The 23,062-nt window shown below is 57.2% G+C and overlaps 4 protein-coding genes, 1 long non-coding RNA gene and 1 pseudogene across 7 annotated transcripts in view; 3 read left to right on the forward strand and 3 right to left on the reverse strand.

Annotated features, from left to right (window-relative positions):
* The window catches only part of LOC130876120 (histone-lysine N-methyltransferase, H3 lysine-79 specific-like), a 42,621-nt gene extending 37,689 nt beyond the window's left edge, over nt 1-4,932 (forward strand). Inside the window, exons 27-28 of one of the 3 annotated variants that reach the window (XM_057772561.1) lie at nt 74-1,012; nt 1,585-4,932. In XM_057772561.1, coding sequence (XP_057628544.1) covers nt 74-1,012; nt 1,585-2,180 — 1,535 coding nt within the window. In that variant the 3' untranslated portion in view covers nt 2,181-4,932. The other 2 variants (XM_057772560.1, XM_057772559.1) reach the window with 2 other exon arrangements.
* A 492-nt stretch (nt 4,933-5,424) lies between these two features.
* On the reverse strand, nt 5,425-7,897 carry LOC130876123 (pleckstrin homology domain-containing family J member 1). The gene is made up of 6 exons (XM_057772563.1): nt 7,472-7,897; nt 7,321-7,388; nt 7,184-7,250; nt 6,037-6,127; nt 5,896-5,959; nt 5,425-5,825 (listed from the first exon to the last, which is right to left on the reverse strand). Exons 1-6 carry the CDS (start codon nt 7,563-7,565, stop codon nt 5,715-5,717), a joined length of 495 nt encoding a protein of 164 aa, XP_057628546.1. The 5' UTR covers nt 7,566-7,897; the 3' UTR covers nt 5,425-5,714.
* Nucleotides 7,898-8,024: 127 nt separating this feature from the next.
* LOC130876122 (splicing factor 3A subunit 2) lies at nt 8,025-14,191 on the forward strand. The gene is made up of 9 exons (XM_057772562.1): nt 8,025-8,146; nt 10,833-10,994; nt 11,100-11,171; nt 11,935-11,981; nt 12,255-12,364; nt 12,767-12,816; nt 12,887-13,027; nt 13,128-13,196; nt 13,278-14,191. Exons 2-9 carry the CDS (start codon nt 10,869-10,871, stop codon nt 14,076-14,078), a joined length of 1,416 nt encoding a protein of 471 aa, XP_057628545.1. The 5' UTR covers nt 8,025-8,146; nt 10,833-10,868; the 3' UTR covers nt 14,079-14,191.
* A 311-nt stretch (nt 14,192-14,502) lies between these two features.
* Nucleotides 14,503-17,081, forward strand: LOC130876057 (muellerian-inhibiting factor-like). Its single transcript, XM_057772481.1, has 5 exons — nt 14,503-14,944; nt 15,279-15,421; nt 15,600-15,708; nt 15,803-15,962; nt 16,071-17,081. Exons 1-5 carry the CDS (start codon nt 14,533-14,535, stop codon nt 16,918-16,920), a joined length of 1,674 nt encoding a protein of 557 aa, XP_057628464.1. The 5' UTR covers nt 14,503-14,532; the 3' UTR covers nt 16,921-17,081.
* Nucleotides 17,082-17,608: 527 nt separating this feature from the next.
* On the reverse strand, nt 17,609-21,108 carry LOC130875637 (junctional sarcoplasmic reticulum protein 1-like; annotated as a pseudogene).
* A 223-nt stretch (nt 21,109-21,331) lies between these two features.
* On the reverse strand, nt 21,332-22,897 carry LOC130876216 (uncharacterized). Its single transcript, XR_009057278.1, has 3 exons — nt 22,849-22,897; nt 22,348-22,629; nt 21,332-21,449 (listed from the first exon to the last, which is right to left on the reverse strand). It is a non-coding gene; the product is annotated as an uncharacterized LOC130876216 (long non-coding RNA).
* Nucleotides 22,898-23,062: the final 165 nt, after the last annotated feature.

Below are 23,062 nucleotides of genomic sequence, written 5' to 3' on the forward strand. Positions count from 1 at the left end.
TCACCTCTGCCTAGTAGAATGTGTGCCAGCCACATGGTAGGCTCAGCTCATGGCCACTGATTTCTCCCATCAGGTGGTGGTTTGGTGGGAAGGAAGCCTGCACCCTCGAGTGAGCCTGTGAACAGCAGCAAATGGAAGTCCACTTTCTCACCCATCTCCGACCTCAGCTTGGCCAAGGCCGTGGACAGTCCATTGCAGGCTGGCTCTGCACTGAGCCACAGCCCCCTGTTCTCTTTCCGGCCAGTTCTGGACGAGCCTGCAGCTGAGGCCAAGCTCCCTACCCACCCAAGGAAAAGCTTTGCCGGCTCTCTGACTGCAGCCGAGGGCCCGAGCCCTGGCGCCAACCCTCCCAACGGCCTGGCCTTCAGTGGGGGCCTTGCTGCAGACCTCGGTTTACACAGCTTCAACGACGGTGCTTCCCTCTCCCACAAGGGCCCTGAAGTGGCCAGCCTGAGCTTCCCATCACAGCGGGGCAAGGATAGTACCACGGAGACTAATCCCTTCCTCAGTAGGCGGCAGCCAGAGGGCCTGGGTGGCCTGAAGGGCGAGGGCAATGCAGGCAAGGAATCAGGCGAGGCCCTGCCCCTGTGTGGATCTGCGGACAAAGTTGCACTGCCTCATGGCAGCAGGGCAGGCAAGGGCCGTGACCGTGAGCTGGACTTCAAGGGTGGCCACAACCTCTTCATCTCTGCTGCAGCCGTGCCTCCGGGTGGCCTCCTCGGTGGCCCTGGTCTAGTGACTGTAGCTTCCTCTGCAGGCAGTACGACACCTGCTGCCCAGGCTGCCCGGCCCTTTCTGAGCACCTTCACCCCTGGGCCCCAGTTCACTCTGGGCCCCATGTCCCTGCAGGCCAACCTGGGCTCTGTGGCCGGCTCCTCTGTGCTGCAGTCCTTGTTCAGCACCGTGCCCGCCGCTGCAGGCTTGGTGCACGTGTCATCTGCTGCGCCCCGACTCACCAACTCGCACACCATGGGCAGCTTCTCCTCCGGGGTGACCGGTGGAACCGTTGGAGGTAGGCAAGGAAGGGAGGACGTCTTGTCCCAAGTTTCTCACCAGCTGCTTGGGAGGTTCCTCCCAAGCCCTCTAGAAGATACAATGGGAGTGTGTCCCTGTGTCCTCCCTGGCCGTCTTCATGGTGTGACTGAAGGAGACTGTCTAGCCTTATAACGCATGCCTCTTGTTTTCAGAAGACCACGGTGCACTTAACTAGGCATTTCTTTCTCCTGGGGCATTCCCTGTTTGAGGTGACCACCCACATGCCTCATGGCCGGTCTGTGGAAGCGGGCCTGGTGCAAGAATGAGTCCAGAGGGCCTGCTCAGAGACAGGGCGGAGTGGAGCCTGGGCCACAGGCCAGGCATGGTGCAGTCCTGACTGGGCAGGGGCGGGCAGGTGGGCCCGAGGGGCGGGGCCTCATCCTGGCAGGTAAGTGTCCCTGCACTGAGCCCACTGCTTGCTGCTTGTGCCTGCGCTTGGACCGGAGTCACGCTGTCTTCTGCTTCTCCTTGCTGGCGACTGTGCTCCTCTTGCTCCACCTGCCTGGAACGTGCTGCCTGTTGAAGCTGCTTTTTCTCTCCTGTTTACAGGTGTCTTTACCCATGCGGTGCCTTCTGCCTCTGCTCACCCGTTTGGAGCTGGTGTCAGTAGCGGGGCTGTGTGTAGCAGTGCCACGCTGGGCCTGAGCCCGCTGCAGGCGGCGGCCAGCACCTCGGCTTCTTCCTTTCAGGCTGCAGCTTCGGTCGAGACTCGGCCGCCCCCTCCACCTCCCCTACTTCCTCCTCAGCACCTGGGCCGGCCCCCTGCGGGGCCACCTGTCCTCCATGCACCCCCTCCTCCTAACGTCACCTTGCCTCCTCCACCTGCGCTGCTGGCTTCTAACTCCGAGCCAGTGCTTCTGCAGAGCCTGGCCTCCCTCCCGGCTAACAAAGCTTTCTTACCCCCCTCCTCTGCCGCTTCTCTGCAGCCTGCTAACGCCTCTCTGTCTGTCAAGCTCGCCTCCCTTCCACACAAGGTCTCCCGCCCCTCCTTCACGGTGCACCACCAGCCCCTGCCCCGGCTGGCCCTGGCGCAGGCTGCGCCCGCCGCCCCACAGGCCAACTCCTCGGGGCCATCTGCTGTGTGGGTTTCCCTTGGCATGCCGCCTCCTTATGCTGCGCACCTTTCGGGGGTTAAGCCTCGATAAAGACCTTGCTTAGCTAGCAGTTCATGTTCTGTAAGGTAAGGCTAGAGCCAAACCACCCCTCCTCTTGCCCAGAAGACGGCTGGCAGGGCTCACCAGATGCCTGGGGTCCTGAGTCGTGGAGATGGGGGGGGTGCGCTAAGGGAGGCAGGGCCAACATTGTGCAGCACTACCTGGTCCTCAGCCAGCCGCTGAGAAGACAGCTGAGGTGATGAGATTTGAATGTGGCTCACCAAAGCCAAGGTAGCCCCAACCTACTGTGAGACTCCTGGCCCAAAGCAGTCCTTGATTTTGGGGTCACATTTTTAGCTCTAAACTAAGGCATTTGTCACGAGCCTGCCTGTGCAAGGGAAACAAGGGATAGTCAGTAGGTAAGGTTGCAGACTGACTTTGTCCACGGGCAGAAAGCTGCCTGGGGTGGTAGTGTGGGCATCCTTGAGCAGAGGTGGGGTTTAAGGTTCAGGGAGCAGGTCCCTGTCCACCTCTCCCTGAACAGCGGCTGTCAAACCCTGCTCTGCTCTCATCATGGCAGTAGACATGCCCTGTGGGCGAAGAGCCAGATGGCAGCCTTCTGGCCTCCATAGGGTATGGCCATGTGGTAGCCCTAGCCTGAGTACAGGACAGCCTGACAACCACATCTGGAGGTCCTAGGGCTAGAGCTCTCCAGCTAACCCACCCTGTGTGCTCAGCAAGGCAGAGCTGGAGGGTGCTGGGCCCAACAGTACCTACCAGGAACACCCCTCTCTGCCCCGTGTCCTGTGGGGCAGTTCGGCCACAGAGGACATGTTGAATGCACCTAACCCATGCTCCTCCTCCCTGCAGGTAATTAGGACTTCTACCTCAGCCACGACCTATGCAAGGACGGTGTGGACCAAGCCTGCTGCCTGCCAGGCCGGCGGAGCCGGACGTGGAGCCACTGTGAATTGGCGGCACCGCAGGAGGTGCTGGACTGGTCCAGTTTGTACTGTCGATAGTTTTAGATAAAGTATTTATCTTTTTTTTTTTTTAAAGTATAAGCAATTTTGACTTATTTTATTCCATCAAAGTCGTCCAAGGCAACCTCTTGAGACACCTAAGTGTCTGTGAGAGAGAATCCTATAGACTTGGCCTGCCGGGCTGGCCACCAGGAGGACTCGACTCCGTCCCGGTGCTATCTCACCACCCAGCCCGTGCCCACCCATCTCCAACTTTGCCCTGGGTGCTGCCCCAGATGCGGACCATGGCCAAACAGTTCTCAGACGCACCCTTACTGGCACCCTTACTGCTTGTCCTGATACCAAAGGCACGCCAGGCATGCACGATGGGGGCTGACTTCTGGTTCCCCTCCTCGGAACTCGCCCGCTGTCACTGTGAACACCCTGCTGTTAACCCTGTGACTTTAGGCGTGCCTTTGCTGTGGGTGCAGATTGGGCTGGGGCAGGACTGGGTGCCCGGCTGGGCTGAGTGGTGCTGACAGGTGCGGGCCACTACTGCAGTGCTCAGTGGCTCCTGTGACAAGTGCATTTACTTTGTATTTCTTTGCTTTTCTGGCTCGGGGCATGCTGGCCAGGTGACATGGGGCTGGCCCACTGTGGGTCCCCTGGCATCTGTGTATAAGAGAGTCACATGATGAGTGACAGTATTTTATAGAGATGTGATGGAGATTTATAAATTTCATAGACTTGACTGCATTTATTTTTAGATTGTATAATGCACAGTGAACTTTAACGGAAAGAAAAGTGAGGAGGAAAAATACATTTATTTATTCAAATGCACAAAAAAATGGCGCTGGTCAGGGGCCCTGCGGGAGTGTGGCCCAGATGTGCTGGGCCACCCAGGGCCTCTGGTCACTGTGGGCACCACCTACCTATGTCCAAGAGTTGCTTCCTGGTCCCAGGGACAGGTGCACTGGGTGTGGCTGCAAAGGGGCCAGGGCTGATTTAGCTTGCTGAGGTGGTCCTGACTGCCCTCAATGCTGCTCACTTCAGGTTAGGGGTAGGTAGGCTAAGCAGGGAGGCCATGTTGACCCCCTCAGTCTTTACCTGCTTCCCTTGGCAGTTGTGAAGATGGTGCTGGTGTCCCTTCCACCCCCCCACCCTACCCCCTGCGATGGTGCTCATGCTTGCCAGGCCTGTTCTTGCACACCACAGCTAGCTACGGTGCTGCAGGGCAGGGTGGCCATAAAGTTAAGCAAGTCCCAGGCCTGGAACAAGACACTGGGTGAACACTGTACACACCACCTGCCACCTTGGCAGCTGCTGCTCCAGTGGTCGCTGCCCCACCTTACTTGAGTGTTAGGGGACAGACACTGCATGTTCATGGCCCGCATGGCCCAGTGGGCCGCAGGTGCTCCAGGCGGGCACAGTTCCAAGTCCTCTCCTGAGCCCACGAGAAAGGGGAACCTACAGTAAACTGAACATGGTGCACGGTGACCCTGGGTTCCTTGGCTGATGATCTTAGCATGGGGCTAGGCTGCCTCAGTGGTCCTTGGTATTCCAGCCCAAGGGTGCTGCAGGGCTTGAGCTCAGGAACTGATAGAAAGCCCTACGGACTGGGACCTACTCCCACGCTAGCCCACAAAGGGACTCTGCCAGACACACCTCGGTTCCCACCCTCAACCTACACAGCTTTTTTGGCAGCCTGGCCTGTTTGTAACTTGATGCAGCTTTGCTCTGTCTTGTAATGACCTCTGTACTTAACGGGTGCACTGTTCTCTCCCTTGGTTCCCAAGGCATCTCACACATTGTTGCCGCCTCTAGACACAGTAATAAAAGCTGTTTTCACTTGAGCCGGTTCTCAGTGTGGTCTGTCTTTGTGTGGTTACTGTCACCTCCCTTGAGGGATGACAGCTCTGGAGGAGCCCGAGGAAAACGCAGTCAAGGCACCCCTATAGCATTCAAGTTGCTCACAGCCAGGTGGTATGGGTCCCTTACGCAGGACTCACTAATATGTGCCCCCACAAAACCCAGACAGGATTCCACATCTCCCCAGAGAGGGTAGCCAGCCTGGTACCAGGCACACTGGGAACAACCTGTCCCACAAGCTGTGTGTGTGTGTGTGCCTAGCCCAGTCTTTTTCGTTTTGTTTTTCAAAACAGTTTCACTCTGTAGTCCAGGCTGGCCTAGAACTCAGAGATCTGTTGTCTCTGCCTCCTGAGTGCTGGGACTGAAGGTGTGTGCCACCACTGCCCAGCCCGGCCTAGCTCTTAGAAGAGCTGTTCTGCCACCCGTGCCCCCATCTCTCCCCATTTACTTCACTGTGTGGCTTGGAAAAGGGGTACCTTTATTATAGAACGGGCTCAGCACTGAAGGCCAGCACCATGGCCTGCTCTATCAGCAGGAGTGGGGTTCACAGCGTTACCTAGCATGATACATTCACCCAATAACGGACAGGGGAGCTGTGCCAGGCTCAGTCCCCAGTTGGGGGCACTCAAGGGTATTGGCAGGGAGATGGTATGGGAACAAGGATCCAAGCCCTTGCCCACCTCCTCCGGACCTCTGGCTTTGAACGACATTTCCAAAAAAACACCTTCAAAGATAGCCAGAGGCCAGGCAAAGGTCAGTCCAACACATCTAGCTGGGAACCAATACAAGCAGTCCGCCCGTCCGTAGGCAGGCTATTCAGCTGGAACCTGGCTTCCTCGGAGATGCCGAACTGCTCCAAAGGATCCTGTGGGGGTGCATGCTGACTGTGAACAAGGCCAGGGAGGGCTGCCCTGCCCCACCCCGCCCCTACACACCTTGCCTGTCATCTTCCTGATTTCGTTCCTGTAGAAGATGAGGCTTCTTCGCATGTACTCATAGCTGGAGAAAAGGGCTGGGCTCACTGATCACACTCCCCCATGTTTCCACCCAGCTCCCAGTGGTTCCCAAAGCCCCACCTGGCCTGGCGAAGAGCCTCCATCCACTCCTGACACTGCTCTTGGCTACAGCATTCAAAGTGATACTTCCTGCTGAGGTCTTCCACAAAGCCTAGAAAGGGGTAAAGGAAGGGAGCCAGCCACCTCTGCTGGGTGTCCACCTGGCCCACATCCCGCTGGCCAGAAGGCCCAACTTCCTCTCACCCGGGGTTCCTGGTCACAGGCTGGCTTGTCCCCTCCAGAGTGCTGACTCCTGAACCCATGAAAAGGGACCCACTGGGAAGTCGGGTAATCACATATGGACCGGTTGATGTGAGGTCATTAGAGTAGGCCCTAATGGTAATAGGACTGGGGCGATGGCTCAGTAGGTACGGTGCCTGTCACACATATAATAAGCAGGAGGACCTGCGTTCAAGCCCCAGCACCCATGTCAGAGCAGGATGCACCTGGAATCTCAGTGCTGAGAAAACAGATGGGGAGATTCCTAAGGCTTGCTGTCAGCCAGTATAGCCTAAAAACCAAGTCTATGTGCGACGGATGAGATAGCCAAGCAGGTAAAGGTGCTTGTTGCCGTGCCTGATGGCCAGAGTTCAATAGCGGGGACCCATATAGTGGAAGAGGAGAACCAAAGTTGTCCTTTGACCTTTGTGGCGTGTAGACAAATACACGAATGTGTACATACAATTGTATTGTTTTAAGAGGGGAAGAGGGGATGGTGAAGAGACCAGAAACTGACTTCTGGACTCCATATATACACGTGCAAAAAAGAAAAACTAAGAGTATAGATGGAGAACCCTGTGTGATGATGGAGAAGACATGAGGGCCAAATCTCTACAAGATGGTACCGTAAAGATCGCCAAGGAAGAAGGTTTAACAGGTGTCACTTCAGCCTTAGAAGCGTTACCCGCGGCAGACTGTTTCTAATACAAGTAAAATCTGCACAGGCTGCACCTATCCTTGCGAAGAATAGGCACTGAAGGTGGGGGAAGAAACTATGATTGCACCAGCGGAGATCAGACCCGGGGGCACTCAGAGTATCAGCTATTGCAGCGCTGGGTCCTCAGGAGACGAGGGATCCATGACAAATGGAGGCTCCTGGGGAGTAAAAGGAAGACAGGTGCGTGGAGCAAGAGTACGGGGTGGTGACAGTGGGGACCAGCGCACTTACTGATGGAGAAGCCGCCGGGCTCTTCCTGGGCCACTATGCAGCGTTCCAGCAACAGGGCTCCGAGGGGCTGCGCGAGACACGGCCATGAGCGCCGGCCTCCGGGCCGCGCGGGCCCCCCGAGTCCCCCACGCCCCTACCTCGGCCTCGTCCGGGCGGAAGTAGAAGAGGAAGTTGACCACCAGCTTCACCAGCCGCCTCTTGGCCACTGTGGGCACAGGGCGTTGTCAGTGCGGAACTGTTCTCATCCGCCCACCCGGGAATCGAGCCGGCCCGCCCCGAACCGCTCACCGCTGCCTTTCTTGGGACCCCGCATGCCTAGCTCGGCGGCCATCTCTGCCGGCTGACGGGACAGCGCCTGCAACTCTTTCTCATTGTACCGCATCACACCGCCGGGATCCGCGCGAACTAAAACACGCCCTGACTCCCGGCCGCCGTCCTTTCCGAAGCGGCAACCAGCGCCATAAAAGTCTCAGGGAACGTTCCCGGAAGTCCCATCAAAGCTACTGCGCCTGCGCGTCGGGGAGCTTATCGCGTAGTTTACCATAAGATGGCACTGACGTGCGGGTCGGAGCAGTTGCACGCAGAGCCGGAAGTGAGAGAAATTCCCCGTCCCTAGGTAACCGTCAGACACACTAAGCGTGAAGTTTTACGTTAGATTCATAGCACCCCACGTTAAGCGAAGCCCCTTTCCGGGCTGGTGAGACAGATTCCGTCTTGTCGCGATAGGTAGCGTCACGAGATTTAGAGCAGAACGAGAATTCGTGGACATCTCAATGAGCGTGCGCACTGTAGACTCCTTGTCCTCGCGCCTCTAGAACCCAGTCCGTCTTTCGGGCATGCGCGCACAGGAAACTCCGCCTCATTTGCTCCCGGAAGTGGTCGCTTAGTCCGTCGTGCGCGTGCGCGCAGCCAAGTCGTGGCCGTCGCGGAGGTTAAGCCCGGGAATCGCGGCCTTGGGCGCCGGTGAGGAGCTGCGCGACTTGTCGGTGGCGGCTGCCCAGACCGCGGCGCCCCTGGAAGGGGATTGGAAGTGGGGATGGGAGCGAGGGTGGGCGGCGCGTTCTTCTTCCTCGGGCCTGGCGCGCGCACGGAGAGCGCGCTCTCGTAAGGCCCGTTGGGCCGTAGCGGCGTCGCGGATTCCCGCCGCGCGTCACTGGCCCCTGGCGTGGTTCGGGGTCTTAGAGATTCTTTTGACTTCCTTGGTTGCCTCAGTTTCCCTCATCGTTAGGGCCCTGGCGACTGCTGCTCCTGTCCACCTGAGTAGGTCCGTGGCTGCGATTAAAAGATAACGGTATTTCCTCCCAAAGTGGACCAGAGCAGCACCTTCTCAAATACCGCTTTTCTTCCCTTGTCGATCGTTTATCGATAATCTTAATGGTGGTCCATGAGGTCGCACGTCTCCAGTCATTGGCAAAACTTTTATTTCAGACGGTTTTCACCGCACAATTCAGGCCCTCCTGGAACTTTAGTGTGAACCAGGCTGGCCTCGAACTCACACACATCATGGTGCCGCTGCCTCCCCAGTACTGGGATGAACAGCGTGTATCTCTACACCTGGGTGTCTAATTTGGGTTTATTACTGCTCACGGTGGGAGGGTACAGTCCGCTTTGGTGGGGAAGTGTTGTCGCAGGAGCTTGGGGCACGAAGCAGAATTATAAATGCCAGTGTTCACATTGCTTTCCTCAGACTATCTTTTATGTGTTTTTATGTGTGTGTGCATGTTGAGTGTGGTACCCATTGAGTCCAGAAGAGAGTGCCAGGTGCCCTGGAGCTGGTTGTCAGCTGCCCAGTTTGGGTGCTAGAAACGGAACTGGTTTTTTTTGCAAGGGCACAAATGCTTTTCACTACTGAGCCAACTCCCCAACCTACCCAGCGCCCTTTTATCTCTTATTTAAGACAAGTTCTTACTGCATAGCCCACTCAGGCCTCCAACTCAAACAAGAGCTGACATGAGAGCGGGCACCGCCATGCCCCACAATTAAGTGCTTGTGTTTTTGGAGGTTGAAAGTTCGTCATGGGCTGAGAGGGTAGCTCAGTTGTGAGATTTTGCAGGATTCTGTGCACCTCCAGAACCAAGGAATGTGGTCACCCAGGCTGGTTTTGTCCTTTTTTCCCCCACCCTCCAAAACTGATGGATTTTTTTCCTTCAGTGGATCCTCAGGCACACACCCTAGAGGCTTTATGGATACTAAACAAGCACTCTGCCCCTGAATTACACCCTCAAGCCTGTGGCTGGACACCCTGTCCCCTTGGAAGAGTGGCCAGAGTCTCATGTTCTTGGGAGTCCTCTTTGCCAGAGGTCAAAGTTTTCCCTCCTGTCACTGCCCTGGGTGCCCTCTTTTTCTGGGGAGCAGACTGTGCCACCCTTGGACTCTGCTTTTTTTTTTTTTTTGGTTTTTCGAGACAGGGTTTCTTTGTGGCTTTGGAGCCTGTCCTGGAACTAGCTCTGTAGACCAGGCTGGTCTCGAACTCACAGAGATCCACCTGTCTCTGCCTCCCAAGTGCTGGGATTAAAGGCATGCGCCACCATCGCCCAGCTTGGACTCTGCTCTTGCATCTGGCCAACTCCATCTAATTTAGGAATGTGTATCCTGGTAGCTTTGGAAGATGTGGACAGTGCGTCTCTTTTTCAGTCCTTGGGTGGCTGAGTATGAAACAGCTCACAGCTTGAGTTCATATCCTCTCATCTTCCCAGCATCCAGAGGCCTCTGTGTCCCTTCCTCCTTTGGAACTGACAACCAGTGACCTCGTAGTGTCTCTGCCTTGAGCTCTCCTACCTACCTCCAAGGTGACATTGTAGATAATTGGGATACCCGGCTCTCAAAGAGTCTTGATCCCGTTTGCAAGGTTCCTTTTGCTGTCTGAGGCTCCAGCAATGATGACAAGAGCTGCCCTCCACTTCTCTCCTGGGCACTGTGAATTCACTCTGAGTTATAACCAGAGTCCTGCAGCAGACAGTATGAAGTGTTCCACCATCAGGAGAACATGGCCTGGTGGCTTTGAGCCCGACACAGAGCTTTCTACAGCACTGTGGACAGCTCAGAACTCGGGAGACTGGGAAAAGCTCCTTATGCCCTGTGTGTCAGATGGGGGCGGGGGTGGTCTTTAGTCCCAGCATTTGGGAGGCAGAGGCAGGTGAATCTCTGTTTGAGACCAGCCTGGTCTATGTGGAGAGTCCCAGGACAGCCAGGGCTATGGAGAGAGATCCCATCATACCGCAGTTACCTGGGAAGATCAAGAGTTCAAACACAAGCAGTCCTCCCCCTAGGAAGTTCAAGGCCAAGCCAAGTTCTGTAAGACTCTGCCTGTTCCCCCACCCCCCTCATAACACCAAAGAATCAGTTTGATGTAATGGCACACCCCTATAATTCCAGTGCTTGGGGGACCAGGAGTTGAAAAGATAGCCTCGGGTACATAATGAGTTTACGAACAGCCTGGGCTACCTGAGATTTGAAGAAATGATACTAGGGTCTTGGGCTTGCTTAGCAAAAACTGGCGGTTTCTGTACTTGGTTCACATTGGCCCTAGGGATTAGGTAGAATCCAGTCTGCGACATACAGGTGACGGGCTGCCTGCCTGCTGCGTGAGTCTCTGGCCACCCCATGGGCCTAGCAGTACCAACAGTGTTCTGATTCTTCTTTCTCCCAGGTTTCTCTTGTCTCTTGAAGCTCCCAGGCCTGCACCATGGACTTCCAGCACAGACCTGGAGGCAAGACTGGGAGTGGGGGCGTGGCCTCCTCCTCTGAGAGCAACCGGGACCGCAGGGAGCGCCTGCGGCAGCTGGCCCTTGAAACCATCGACATCAACAAGGTTTGGGAGCAGTGTCCCCGTGTACACAGAGCCCCTACAACACCTCCGTCTTGGGTTCAGAGAACCAGGCTTTGTGGTCTAACAGGTACTTATATTCCCTCCCAGGACCCATACTTTATGAAAAACCATCTGGGATCCTATGAGTGCAAACTCTGCCTGACGCTGCATAACAATGAGGTACGTGCTTCCACCTGACCTCGTCCCCCGCTGGGCATATGCGTGGCCTTTACACTGATGGGGTGACATTGGTGGACCTTGGACCTATCACCCAGAGCCGAGGGCTCCCTCAGTGTTGGTCTGGTTTGGTTGAATTCTTTTATTTTTTTCTCAGCTGTGCTGGGTAAGCAGCCACTGAGCTGAACTGTGTGCCCGTCCAGCTCTGTGAGCTCTGCCTCTGGCTCTACACTAAAGGTGGCCTGGGGACCAGCTGCCCTTTTACCCTTTCTCTTTCTCTGACCTTGGTGTCAGGACAGCAGTCAGTGTGTCTGATCTGTGAATGTCCCCAGCAACAGGGCTGCTTCTGCATTTTAGGGAATCAGGGAGGAGGTGAGGACTGGAGTCCATTGGTAGTCCAGGACTAGATGAGCAGAGCAATCAGCAGTGACCGTGTTGACAATGGAGTCAGCCGCCACAGCTGTGCAGGATGCCCAGCAGTAGCTTAGGCTCCACCACCCCCTCAGGAGCTCCCTGAGCACTTGCCAGACCCCTGTAGTGGGGTCAGCACTGAAGACTTCGGTGTGTGTGCTGGTCCTAACCACAGAGAGGTTCCCAGAGTGGCATGGCGTGTCACTGCTCCCCAGTGCAGCCACGGCCACTGCATCCCCATAGGTTCCCATGCTCCAAGGAACTATAGACTCATGTCAGACCCGTGGGCTGGGTCCCCTTAGAGCTGTCCTGCTTCCCCCTCCCCCTCAGTGACCTGTCTTCTTTTTCTCTGCAGGGGAGCTACCTGGCCCACACCCAAGGGAAGAAGCATCAGACTAACTTGTGAGCCCTCACTTTGTGGCTGGGTGGGGAGGAGGGAAAGGCCCTGTGTTTACTCTGCCTGTGTTCCAGCCTGGCAGTCCTTCTGCAGAGCTGACTGCTAAGGAGCAAGGACAGTGGGGTGATTGGTGCCCACCTGCTCTGTCCCTGCTTGGGAGACTCCAGGGCTGAGCCCTCATCCTGTCCATGAGCTCCAAGGCCAGGGGGCTCTGGCGCCTGTATGCTTGGCCTTGGCAGCTGGTGGAGGGGCCATGCATCCATGTTTTGTGTTTGTAGGGCCCGGCGAGCTGCCAAAGAGGCCAAGGAAGCCCCTGCCCAGCCAGCACCTGAAAAGGTCAAGGTGGAGGTAAAAAAGTTTGTGAAGATTGGCCGCCCTGGCTACAAAGGTGTGTGTGTGTGTCGGCCAGCCTACAGTTGTGGGCTGCGACATGAATGAGCCCTGTGGGCCCTGGCACAGGATACACCCATCCCTAGGACACATAGCCGCTACTTCCTCTGTCATAGCAGCCCACAGGTGGGCGATAAGCACCAATCCCCCACTAGAAACTTCCAGAAGGATGGGGAGGCAGGTTTTCTGCAGTCAGCACTCCCAGAGCCCCTCAGCAGAGGCCCCCGAGTGACCTGGCCTGATCAGAAAGCCAGTCGTGTAGTCAGCAGGAACCCAGGGTGGCTGCAGAGGGCTGTCCACACCGTCCTGACCATGCAGTGCTGGGCTGGGTTGTCTTGCTCAGATCCTAGCCAGGTGAGCACCTATGACACATAACAGCCCTCTCCCCTGTGTATTGCAGTGACCAAGCAGAGGGACACAGAGATGGGCCAGCAGAGCCTGCTGTTTCAGGTGAGGTGGGGCCAGTCGGGGTGGAGCGGACACGTGAGTGTGGTGCTGATGCTGCTGTGCACGTTTACAGATTGACTACCCTGAGATTGCCGAGGGCATCATGCCACGCCACCGCTTCATGTCTGCTTACGAGCAGAGGATTGAGCCCCCAGACCGCCGCTGGCAGTACCTGCTCATGGCTGCTGAGCCCTACGAGACCATTGCCTTCAAGGTAGTAACACCGAGGACAGGAGAGGGGCAGCCGGGATTAGCCTGTCTGTCGGTCCCCGTCTCCACCCTGGGGTACTGAAGCTTGTGCTTTCCTCTCCCAGGTGCCAAGCCGGGAGATCGACAAGGCAGAGGGAAAGTTCTGGACCCACTGGAACCGAGAGACCAAGCAGGTGAGGTTCTGCAGCCCTTGCATGGCACTCCTCCTCCCTCTCACCCTCCTCCCCTGCGGTCACTGACGCTCCTCCCTACAGTTTTTTCTTCAGTTCCACTTTAAGATGGAGAAGCCACCTGCCCCACCCAGCCTCCCTGCTGGACCCCCAGGTGTCAAGCGGCCCCCTCCCCCACTCATGAATGGCCTGCCTCCTCGCCCACCACTGCCAGATGCCTTGCCCCCACCTCCGCCTGGTGGCCTGCCTCTGCCCCCTATGCCTCCCACCGGGCCTGCTCCCTCTGGGCCTCCTGGACCTCCCCAAATGCCTCCACCAGCTCCTGGGGTCCATCCCCCAGCCCCAGTAGTCCACCCACCCACATCTGGAGTCCATCCCCCAGCTCCTGGGGTCCATCCCCCAGCCCCAGTGGTCCACCCACCAACATCTGGGGTCCATCCCCCAGCTCCAGGTGTGCTCCCAGCAGCCCCTGGAGTGCACCCACCAGCCCCTGTGGTGCACCCACCAGCTCCCGGGGTCCACCCAGCAGCCCCTGGAGTGCACCCACCAGCTCCCGGGGTCCACCCGCCAGCTCCCGGGGTCCACCCTCCCCCATCAGCTGGAGTTCATCCTCAGGCTCCAGGAGTACACCCACCTGCTCCTGCAGTTCACCCTCAGGCACCTGGGGTGCACCCCCCAGCTCCTGGCATCCACCCTCAGGCACCTGGGGTACACCCCCAGCCTCCTCCTGGAGTCCACCCTGCTGCGCCTGTAGTTCACCCTCAGCCTCCAGGTGTTCACCCCTCAAATCCTGGGGTGCACCCAGCTCCTATGCCCCCCATGCTAAGGCCCCCACTCCCCTCAGACGGCCCTGGGAACATGCCTCCCCCTCCCCCAGGCAACTGAGTCATGGCCCCAGCACCCCCTGCTGCCTATGCGCAGCCTTTTCCTGGGGCCAGTCCTTGGAAAGTTTTCTATTTTGTCCTGTTCTGAGTCCATTAAACAGCCTCCCCCATGTCTCCCTGTCTGCAGTGTGGTTCTTATGTTGTCTTGGGGGAGTGGAGGGGATGGGCAGGTACTGCCTTATTGAAGGCATGGTGACCCGGGGTTCTGTGAGTCCTCCAGGTGGGCTCCCTAGGCAGATGGGAGCTACTCAAGGACAGCTGTGGTTTCTGCAATTGTGGGCCTGTCTCTTGAGGACAGAAAACCCTTTGAGAAGGCCACCTCCCACCTGCTGGACATACTGGGCGCCAGGCACTGTCCCCCAAGGTCACTTCCAGAGTTGATAAGGGTGCCCCTCCCAAGCACTCTTGCTCAGCTATGCATATAAGCAGGGCCTTCCAGACTTTGTTGCACCGCCATGCAGGGACGACCCCTCTCTCCGATGGCACTACTGCTGGTGACCATGGGGGCTGTGTTACAGGCGGAGACTCTCAGAGAAGAGCTCCAAAGAGCCCCCAGCACCAGGGGCCTCATCTTCCTTGAGGATGGGGTCTGGCCTCCCAGCGATCCCCCAGAGCCCTTGTGCCTGGTGATGCTGAGAGCAGAGGGGAACAGAAGCAGAATCCCGCTAAGGGTAGTAGGGGGCCTGGACAGCTATGAGCATGCCTTCCTGGAGGCTGTACAGGAGTCTCACTGGGGACCCCAAGACCTGGCCACCTTTGGAGTCTGCACTCCTGATGCCCAGGCTGTCCTGCCACTCTTGCAGCACCTTGGGGCCTGGCTGGGGGAGCCTGGGGGGCAGCAGTTGCTGGTCCTGCACCTGACTGAAGGTATGTGATGGGCGCTGTTCAGGACCCCTGTGCCTTGTGCAACCTGAGGCTCATTCCGAGGACCCGGGGGAGGCTGCAGGGAGGCCCTATTGCTTGGCTGCCAGGCACAGCCTTGATGGCGGAGCACAACACCCCAAATCCGTCCCAGGCAAAGGGTCACCGAGTCCCTTCAAGCAAGGTCCTCACTTCACAGCTGGGGTCAGGGTCCTTCAGGCCTGCGTGGCCACAGGAGATCTCCGGTTAGATTCCAGCTGAGGGACTCTCTGTAGGATAGGTCTTGAGGGACGGAAACTAGTGGCTTCAGGCTCAGTTGTCAACCAGTATTCGCCCACAGTGATGTGGGAGCCCACGCTCTTGCTGAAGTTCCAAGAGCCTCCACGTGGGGGAGCCATCCGCTGGGAGCGGGCCCTGCTGGTGCTATACCCGGGACCCGGCCCCCAGGTCACCGTCACAGGGACTGGACTGCAGGGCACACAGGTACGTGAGAGTGGCATGGGGCCATCCCGGAACAGCCGTCTGGTTGGGGTGTATAAAGATCTGCCTAATAGAAGGGTTCCTGGGGTCACTAGTACACAAGGTAATCTACTCCCGGTATGGGATGGGTGTGCCTGGTAACCTGGCCATCCTCAGTCCAGCAGAGTTCCGATGTCTACAGAACCTCTGCCCTACACGGGACACCCGCTATTTGGTGCTGGTTGTGGATATCCCAGCGGGGGCCTGGAGTGGCCCTGGCCTTGCCCTAACTCTTCAGTCACGCAGAGAAGGTAGGTCCAGGTCCGGGCAGAGGGGAAGGGACGGTGTGAAAAGAGGCTGCCCTTTGCCCTTCCCCTCAGCTAGCCACGTGCCCACTCCCCGCAGGTGCCACCCTGAGCATCGCCCAGCTGCAGGCTTTTCTGTTTGGCTCTGACTCCCGCTGTTTCACACGTATGACCCCTACCCTGCTGTTGCTGCCACCTACCCAGTCATCAGTGCAGCCAGCGCATGGCCAGCTGGACACCATGCCCTTCCCGCCGCCCAGGTGTGCGCACGGCAGGGCTGGAGTTGGAACTGGGAAGATGTGGGGAGGAGGAAATGCGCCCACCACAGCCTCTTGTGCTCAAGGTTGGCTCACTGCCTTCGATTCCAGGCTGCCCCTGGAGCCGGAGGATCTGCCACACAGCGCCGACCCCTTCCTAGAGACTCTCACCCGCTTAGTGCGTGCCTTGCGGGGACCCCCTACCCGAGCCTCTCACACGCGTCTGGCCCTGGACCCTGGGGCGCTGGCCAACTTCCCACAGGGCCTGGTCAACCTGTCGGACCCCGCGGCCCTGGAATGCCTGCTCGATGGGGAGGAACCCCTGCTACTGCTGCTGTCTCCCACTGCAGCCACCGTGGGGGACCCCACGCCGCTGCAGGGCCCTGCCTCTGCTCCCTGGGCCGCCGACCTGGCACGCAGGGTGGCCGTGGAGCTGCAGGCGGCGGCCTCAGAGCTGCGTAGCCTTCCAGGTCTGCCACCCGCTGCGCCCCCTCTGCTGTCGCGCCTGCTGGCGCTGTGCCCCAACGACTCCAACAGCCCCGGGGACCCATTGCGCGCGCTGCTTCTACTAAAGGCACTGCAGGGTCTGCGTGCTGAGTGGCGTGGGAGGGAAGGGCGCGGGAGGGCTGGACGCAGCGTGGAGACCGCTGCAGAAGGGCCTTGCAGGCTGCGCGAGCTAAGTGTGGATCTGCGGGCAGAGCGCTCAGTGCTCATCCCTGAGACCTACCAGGCCAACAACTGTCAAGGCGCCTGCGTGTGGCCACAGTCCGACCGCAACCCGCACTACGGGAACCACGTGGTCCTCCTGCTGAAGATGCAGGCTCGCGGGGCTGCCCTGGGGCGCCTACCCTGCTGCGTGCCCACTGCATACGCGGGCAAGCTGCTCATCAGCCTGTCCGAGGAACGCATTAGCGCGCACCACGTGCCTAACATGGTGGCCACCGAGTGCGGCTGCCGCTGACGCCTGCTTTGTCTCCAGACAGTATACCAATAAAGATCAGCAAACACTCAGCGGGGGTGTCTGTGGGTGGAGGGACCTCCCTCTCAAGTGCTAGATCTACACACACGTACACACACCTTCCAGTCCGGGAGGATGCACTCCATCTCCATCACTTTTTAAGGACAGGGTCTCTCTATCCTGGAACTTACTATGCAGACCAGGCTGGCCTCGAACTCACAGAGAGCGGACTGACCCTACCTCCCCAGTGCTGGCATTAAACTCCCAGACCATGTCACTTTTTAAATTAGTTAACTAATTTGTATGTGTGGAGGGGAGTGTTGAGGCAGGAGAATTGCTTTGAGTCATCCTGAACTACAGAGTAAAACCCTGCTTCAAAGTCCAAAAGAGGGGAGCGAGACAAACAGCTCAGCCGTAAAGGGCGCTTGCACATCCCAACCCCGACCCCCCCACCCCAGGCTCAAACCTGAAAAAGAAAATGTGGCGGTGCAGGTGTGTCTGGAGGTGGAGACAGGAGGGTCAGAACTGCAAGCACGCTGATGGAGGTCAGGATAATGAAGGGGAGTGTGTCCCAGGATAAAGGCTCAGCGGCAAGCACCTTTACCCACTTCGCCATCTCGTCGACCCTTGGGGTCCAGGCACAAAGGAGCAGAAAACGTGGCTGTCGCAGCACGAGCTTTATTTACTGGTGCTGCAGGGAGAAGGGACACGGGGTTCACCAAGGAGGACAGGGGCAGGATCAATCGCGCCCCTTTCCCCCACGGGGCTTCTGTCTGGGTCGGTCGTCACGGTCGTGGCGTCGCCGGGAAGCCCAGGCCTGCCGCTTCTCATGCTCGAGTTCCCTGGAGGACCGCATCCATGGCCGATGGCCTCCTTCGCGGGTCTCCCAGCGCCCGGACAGGGATTGGCGGGGCTCCCTGGTGACCCACGGCCTCTCCTCCTTCCTGGGCTTCTCCCTCCTCAGTTTCTCCTTCTTCAGCTTCTCTCGTTTCTTTGACTTCTCCCTCGGCCTCTCCTGGGACCCTTGGCCACCAAGGGGTGCGCACTCTTCTCCAGAGGCCTCTGGGGTGGACCCGCCAGGCTCCCCTGGGTTTCTGCTTCTGCAGCCTCAGGCTTTTCCTGCTTCTGTACCTGGGGCCCGGGTGGCTCAGGCTTGGGCTCAGGAGGCCCCGATGGGGGCACCAAGAGCGGGGGCTTAGGCTGCAGAAAGACAATGTGGGGTCTTGGGGTCCGCGCCCATCTCCCCACAAGCCGGACCTCCTTTTCCCTGGAAAGCAGCCCCATCAGGTGAAGGCCCGGGAAGAAAGCTTACCGCGGGCGCCTCTGGTTTCTTGGGTGTAGGACTGGGCGGGACCCACTGCTGAGGGATTTCCACCGCCACCTCCCCAGCCACCGCGTCTGAAAGTCAGTCGGTCTGGGTTGGAGGACAGAGCGCACCCTCCTCATCCTCCCACTCAGCCCCAGAACAACCCACTTCAGCAGTCTACCTCATGCTCCTGCTGCTGGGATACCCCCTCCTCCTAGAGACCCCCCTTTTCTCTTCTCTTCTCTTCTCTTCTCTTCTCTTCTCTTCTCTTCTCTTCTCTTCTCTTCTCTTCTCTTCTCTTCTCTTCTCTTCTCTTCTCCTCTCTCCCTCTCTTCTCCTCTCTCCTCCTTTCCCCTCCCCTCCCCTCCCCCCTCTCTCTGCACGGGGACATCTAGCCTGGGGTGGACTATGAAGGAGTGGGACCAGGTTCAGTCTCACATGCCCGTCATCCTGGCTGGAGGATGCTGAGACAGGAGGATTGCCATGAGACCCAGGCTAATCTGTGTTATATAAAATGAGCCCTTAACTCAAAAGCAAACAAAAAAGCCTGGGTTCAGCTCTTGGGAGTTCAAAGCAGGGGGATCAGAGGCCAGCCAGGGCTATATAGAAAGCTTGAGGCCAGCCTGGACTATGTGAAACTCTGTCAAAAAAAAAAAATGTCTGGGCATGGTGACTCACACCTTTAATTCCAGCACGTGGGAGGGACGCAGAGGCAGGCGAATTTCTCAGAGTCTACAGAGGCCAGCCAGGGATACACAGTGAGACTCTGGCTCAAAATGAATGAATGAATGAATGAATGAATGAATGAATGAATGAATGCCAGTTGAGCCAAGAGCACCCCAAAGGCAGGCTTGGAAGCCTAGGTGTGACCATGCGGCTCACAGGCTATTCCTGGGGTAGGGAGAGACTTGAGCACAATGTTTGTAGGAACAATGGAGTCACTGCCCCCGCAGGGCTGCAGGGAATGCACCCCACCCCTTTGGAGAGGACTCTCACTGTCCCTACCCCTGCCGCAGGCCAATCCCTCCTCTGCAAGGCTCACCCTGACAGAGCTGGACAGCCGAGCCCAGCAGTGCCACCAAAGAGGCCAGCACCAGGCACTTGTTGAGCGTCAGGTCTCCCCAAGGCAGGTCGTCCCTGGGCGGTGGCGGTGGCGGCGGGGGCTTCAGGGGAGGCGCAGCCTGCAACTTTCTGCGTGCGGGAACGCTCCGGGGGCCTGTGGAGACAAGGTTTGGTCGCCTGTGGCTCCTGTCGCCCCATCCCCGCCCGCTCGCCCTCCCCGCGCAAACCCACTTGTCCCAGCTTTAGGAATCCCTTTACTGGTTCCCAGACCCTCCTGGGCCACGAGCTCTTTCTCCGCAGTGCCAGCAGTCACTGTGTCCTGGAGGACCTGTAGGGCGTCAGAGACAGGCGGGATATCAGTTCAGACTTTCCGGGGAGGAGGCGGGTTGTAATGACTCATTCTGTAATCTCAACACCCAGGAGGTCGAGACATAAGAGGGTCTGCAGTTGGATGCCGACCTGGGCTGTGTAGAAGGACTGTCTAAAACTCAAAAGTAGGGCCCAGGCAAGCAGCTCACTGGGTGCTGGTCCTGCCTCCAAACCTGACAGCCTGCGTTTGATCCTGGGACACCCCACTCCCCCCCCCCCCAGTAAAGGAGAAAACAGATTCAGGAAGATGGCCTGTGATCCCTTGCTGTACATGTTCACATATACATATAAATAATTATATACACACACATATATATGTGTGTGTATGCATATATAGACATGCAGATAAGTACAGATCTATACATGTGTATATATACAAATATATAAAAACACAATACATGTATATAAACACATATACACACACACACATATATATATATACATATACATTAGAAGTTGGAGAGATGGCTCAGTGGCTACAGCACAGGCAGCTCTCGCAGAGAACCCAGCACCCACAGGGCAGCTCACAACCATCTGTAACTCCAGTTCCAGGGGATCCAATGCCCCCTTCTGGTTTCTGAGTTCATCAGATACCCATGTATGCAGGCAAAACGCATAAAAAAATAAAATTAAATACAAATCAACACCCATAAACATAAAACAAAAATGAAGGAAAAAAAACTTTTGTTTTTTGTTTTCAAGACAGAATTTCTCTGTGTAGCCCTGCAATCCTGGAACTCACTCTGCAGACCAGGCTGGTCTCAAACTCACAGAGATCCGCCTGCCTCTGCTTCCGGAGTGCTGGGATTAAAAGTGTGCACCACCACTGCCCAACTGAAACAAATTTTATTTATTTATTTATTTATTTATTTATTATGTATACAATATTCTGTCTGTGTGTATGCCTGCAGGCCAAAAGAGGGCACCAGACCCCATTACAGATGGTTGTGAGCCACCATGTGGTTGCTGGGAATTGAACTCAGGACCTTTGGAAGAGCAGGCAATGCTCTTAACCTCTGAGCCATCTCTCCAGGCCCTGAAACAAATTTTGAAAGGAAGCTGGGGTTGTAGCTCCCCCAGCTCTATACACAGCAGGTCTGACAGTGCTCGCCTGTCACTCCAGGACTTGGAAAGGGGGGTGCGAGGCTCCGAGTTCAGGGTCATTCCTGAAATTTGAGTTCGAAGACAGCCTGGGCTACATGAGACCCTAACTCAAAAATAAAAAGAAAAAAGGAAGGGAGGAAGGGAGGGAGGGAGGGAGGGAGGGAGGGAGGGAGGGAGGGAGGGAGGGAGGAAGAGAGGTGGAGAAGAATGGGAGACCACCATTCCTTTAGCAGGCTGTCCCGATCGCGGAGCCAGCTACTCACAGGTGTCCAGCGACAAGAGTCAGCCAGCCTGGATGACCCTGTTGTTGAAACAGATGAAGAATCGAAATAGCAGGGTATTACCACCATGACCAACTCCACCCCACCCCACACCGAAAGGCAATTTGCAGCTTCCTATGCAAATGACAAGGGACATGGGGCTCAGAGACATGCAGCAGTGTCTCCTAGAAGCTTCCAACCCAGAACCGAGGAATCAACCCCTAAAGCCGCTTGCCTAGGCCCAGGCTGGGAGATTAAGTGTTGGTCTCCAAAGCGGAGCCACCAGGCTCTCGCATCAATCACGGTACCTTGTGCCTTGCCGTCTGGCCGTCGGCCTGAGCTTGGCTCCTCCAGTAACGAGAAGTCATCGCTGGGGAGGCAGCTGCCCAGGCCCCCATCCAGATCCTCCAAGCCTCTGGCTGTCATGAAGACTGCAGGATGGGCAGGGAGTCAGGGCATCGTCTTACCTAATCTTCGCCTTCACTGAGGAATTCATGCTCCTTTCATTTTGTTTTTTTCAAGACAGGGTTTCTCTGTGTAGCCTGGCTGTCCTGGAACTCTCTCTGTAGACCAGGCTGACCTCAACTCGCAGAGATCCACCTGCCTCTGCCTCCCGAGTGCTAGGATTAAAGGTGTGAGCCACATGCTGGGCAGAAATTCATACTCTTGCATGACTTCAGCATTTCCTTGGGACCCCTTCCCCATAGCCCAACCATGGGAAGACACCCAGAGTCTATCAATACAGCAAGGAACAAAATCAAGTCCCCGAGAGGCCCAGAGCTCACCCAGGCCCAGAGCTCACCCAGGGCTACACAGGAATGAACCCAAGGCCCATGCTGGAGCCCTGCTCTGCAGAGCCAGCTCAAATTCTCTGAGGCCATAGACTATTTTTATCGGGTGTCTCACGCCAGCAGGAGAGGTCAGTCTGGCAGCCCAACCCCTCCCCAGACTCTTGCTCCCAGTCTAACAGAGTAGGCATCCTAGCGCCGAATCCCCTAGCTGACCCAGGATTCAGGGGGCTGAAGCCTCAACAGCCCGCCTGGTCTAGCCCTCAGTGTGACAGCGGAGGCAGGGCAGACGGGGTCGTGAGGGGTTTCCAGTCACGACACCAGCCTTCTTGCCCCTGTTTTTATAGGGCACACAGAGAAACTGGGACCAGGGGCTCTGCTGAGCTGGATGCCAGACACAGGTTTAGTTTATGGGGAGGAGGGGACCATCCATGGCCACTGACTGCCCCCGTACCTCCACGCCCCGACAGAAATACTTTAAAAACAGGGAGGGTATGAGCCCGCAAGATGGCTCATCAGGTAGGAGAGCTTGTAGCCAAACCTGATGATCTGAATTCAATCCTCCAATCACCTCCCTTTGTGGGTGGCGTGGTTTCGAGACAGGGTTTCCCTGTGTAGCGCTGGCTGTCCTGGAACTCACGCTGTAGACCAGGCTGGTCTCGAACTCACGGAGATCCGCCTGCCTCTGCCTCCCGAGTGCTGGGATTAAAGGCTAGCCGCGGCCGGGCGCTTCAGCTGGAAGGCAAGGCTGGAGTCCTCGGGTTGTCTTCTGCTGACCACGCGTACCCCTCAGCACATACCTTCACTTGTCCACTTACAAAAACTAAAAATTTTAAAATATCATTTAAAAATGAAATATAAGTAAAACCATAGAAGTTTCCCCTCTTGGGGGAGGGTACCAGAACACAGGTGAGGCAGGGAATTTGGCCCCTCCCTGTATGGGGGGGTGGTCATCGGAATAGGGGACCCTAGTGGACCTCAGGGATCCCTTACCAAGCTCTAGAACCACAGCCCTATCCAGGTTCCCCCCAGCCCCTCTTACCCTACAGTCTCGGAGCTGGGCCTGACAAACAAGAAAGCGCACGGACCGGTGGTCTGTGATGGACAGCAACAGATGGCCAGAGACAGCTGCTGGGGACCAATTGGAGAGCGCCAAGGAGCCAGGAGGAGGGCTTTTCACGGGGTCACTGGGAGGGTGGCCGCCACCCACAGCCGCCTCCTGCAATGAACCCAGAGACCTTGTTTGCTGCTCTACT

Source organism: Chionomys nivalis, chromosome 6 (assembly GCF_950005125.1).
Source record: "Chionomys nivalis chromosome 6, mChiNiv1.1, whole genome shotgun sequence".
Lineage (NCBI taxonomy): Eukaryota > Metazoa > Chordata > Mammalia > Rodentia > Cricetidae > Chionomys > Chionomys nivalis.

Bases quoted from the DNA above. Each gene is read 5' to 3' on its own strand.
- LOC130876123 (XM_057772563.1), bottom strand. From the start codon at position 7,565: ATGCGGTACAATGAGAAAGAGTTGCAGGCGCTGTCCCGTCAGCCGGCA. The intron at 7,389-7,471 runs GTGAGCGGTTCG...CTGTGCCCACAG, and splicing joins GGGTCCCAAGAAAGGCAGCG to TGGCCAAGAGGCGGCTGGTG. The intron at 5,826-5,895 runs GTGTGTAGGGGC...GCACCCCCACAG, and splicing joins TCAGGAAGATGACAGGCAAG to GATCCTTTGGAGCAGTTCGG.
- LOC130876122 (XM_057772562.1), top strand. From the start codon at position 10,869: ATGGACTTCCAGCACAGACCTGGAGGCAAGACTGGGAGTGGGGGCGTG. The intron at 10,995-11,099 runs GTTTGGGAGCAG...ATTCCCTCCCAG, and splicing joins AAACCATCGACATCAACAAG to GACCCATACTTTATGAAAAA. The intron at 11,172-11,934 runs GTACGTGCTTCC...TTTTCTCTGCAG, and splicing joins TGACGCTGCATAACAATGAG to GGGAGCTACCTGGCCCACAC.
- LOC130876057 (XM_057772481.1), top strand. From the start codon at position 14,533: ATGCAGGGACGACCCCTCTCTCCGATGGCACTACTGCTGGTGACCATG. The intron at 14,945-15,278 runs GTATGTGATGGG...ATTCGCCCACAG, and splicing joins GGTCCTGCACCTGACTGAAG to TGATGTGGGAGCCCACGCTC. The intron at 15,422-15,599 runs GTACGTGAGAGT...CGATGTCTACAG, and splicing joins CTGGACTGCAGGGCACACAG to AACCTCTGCCCTACACGGGA.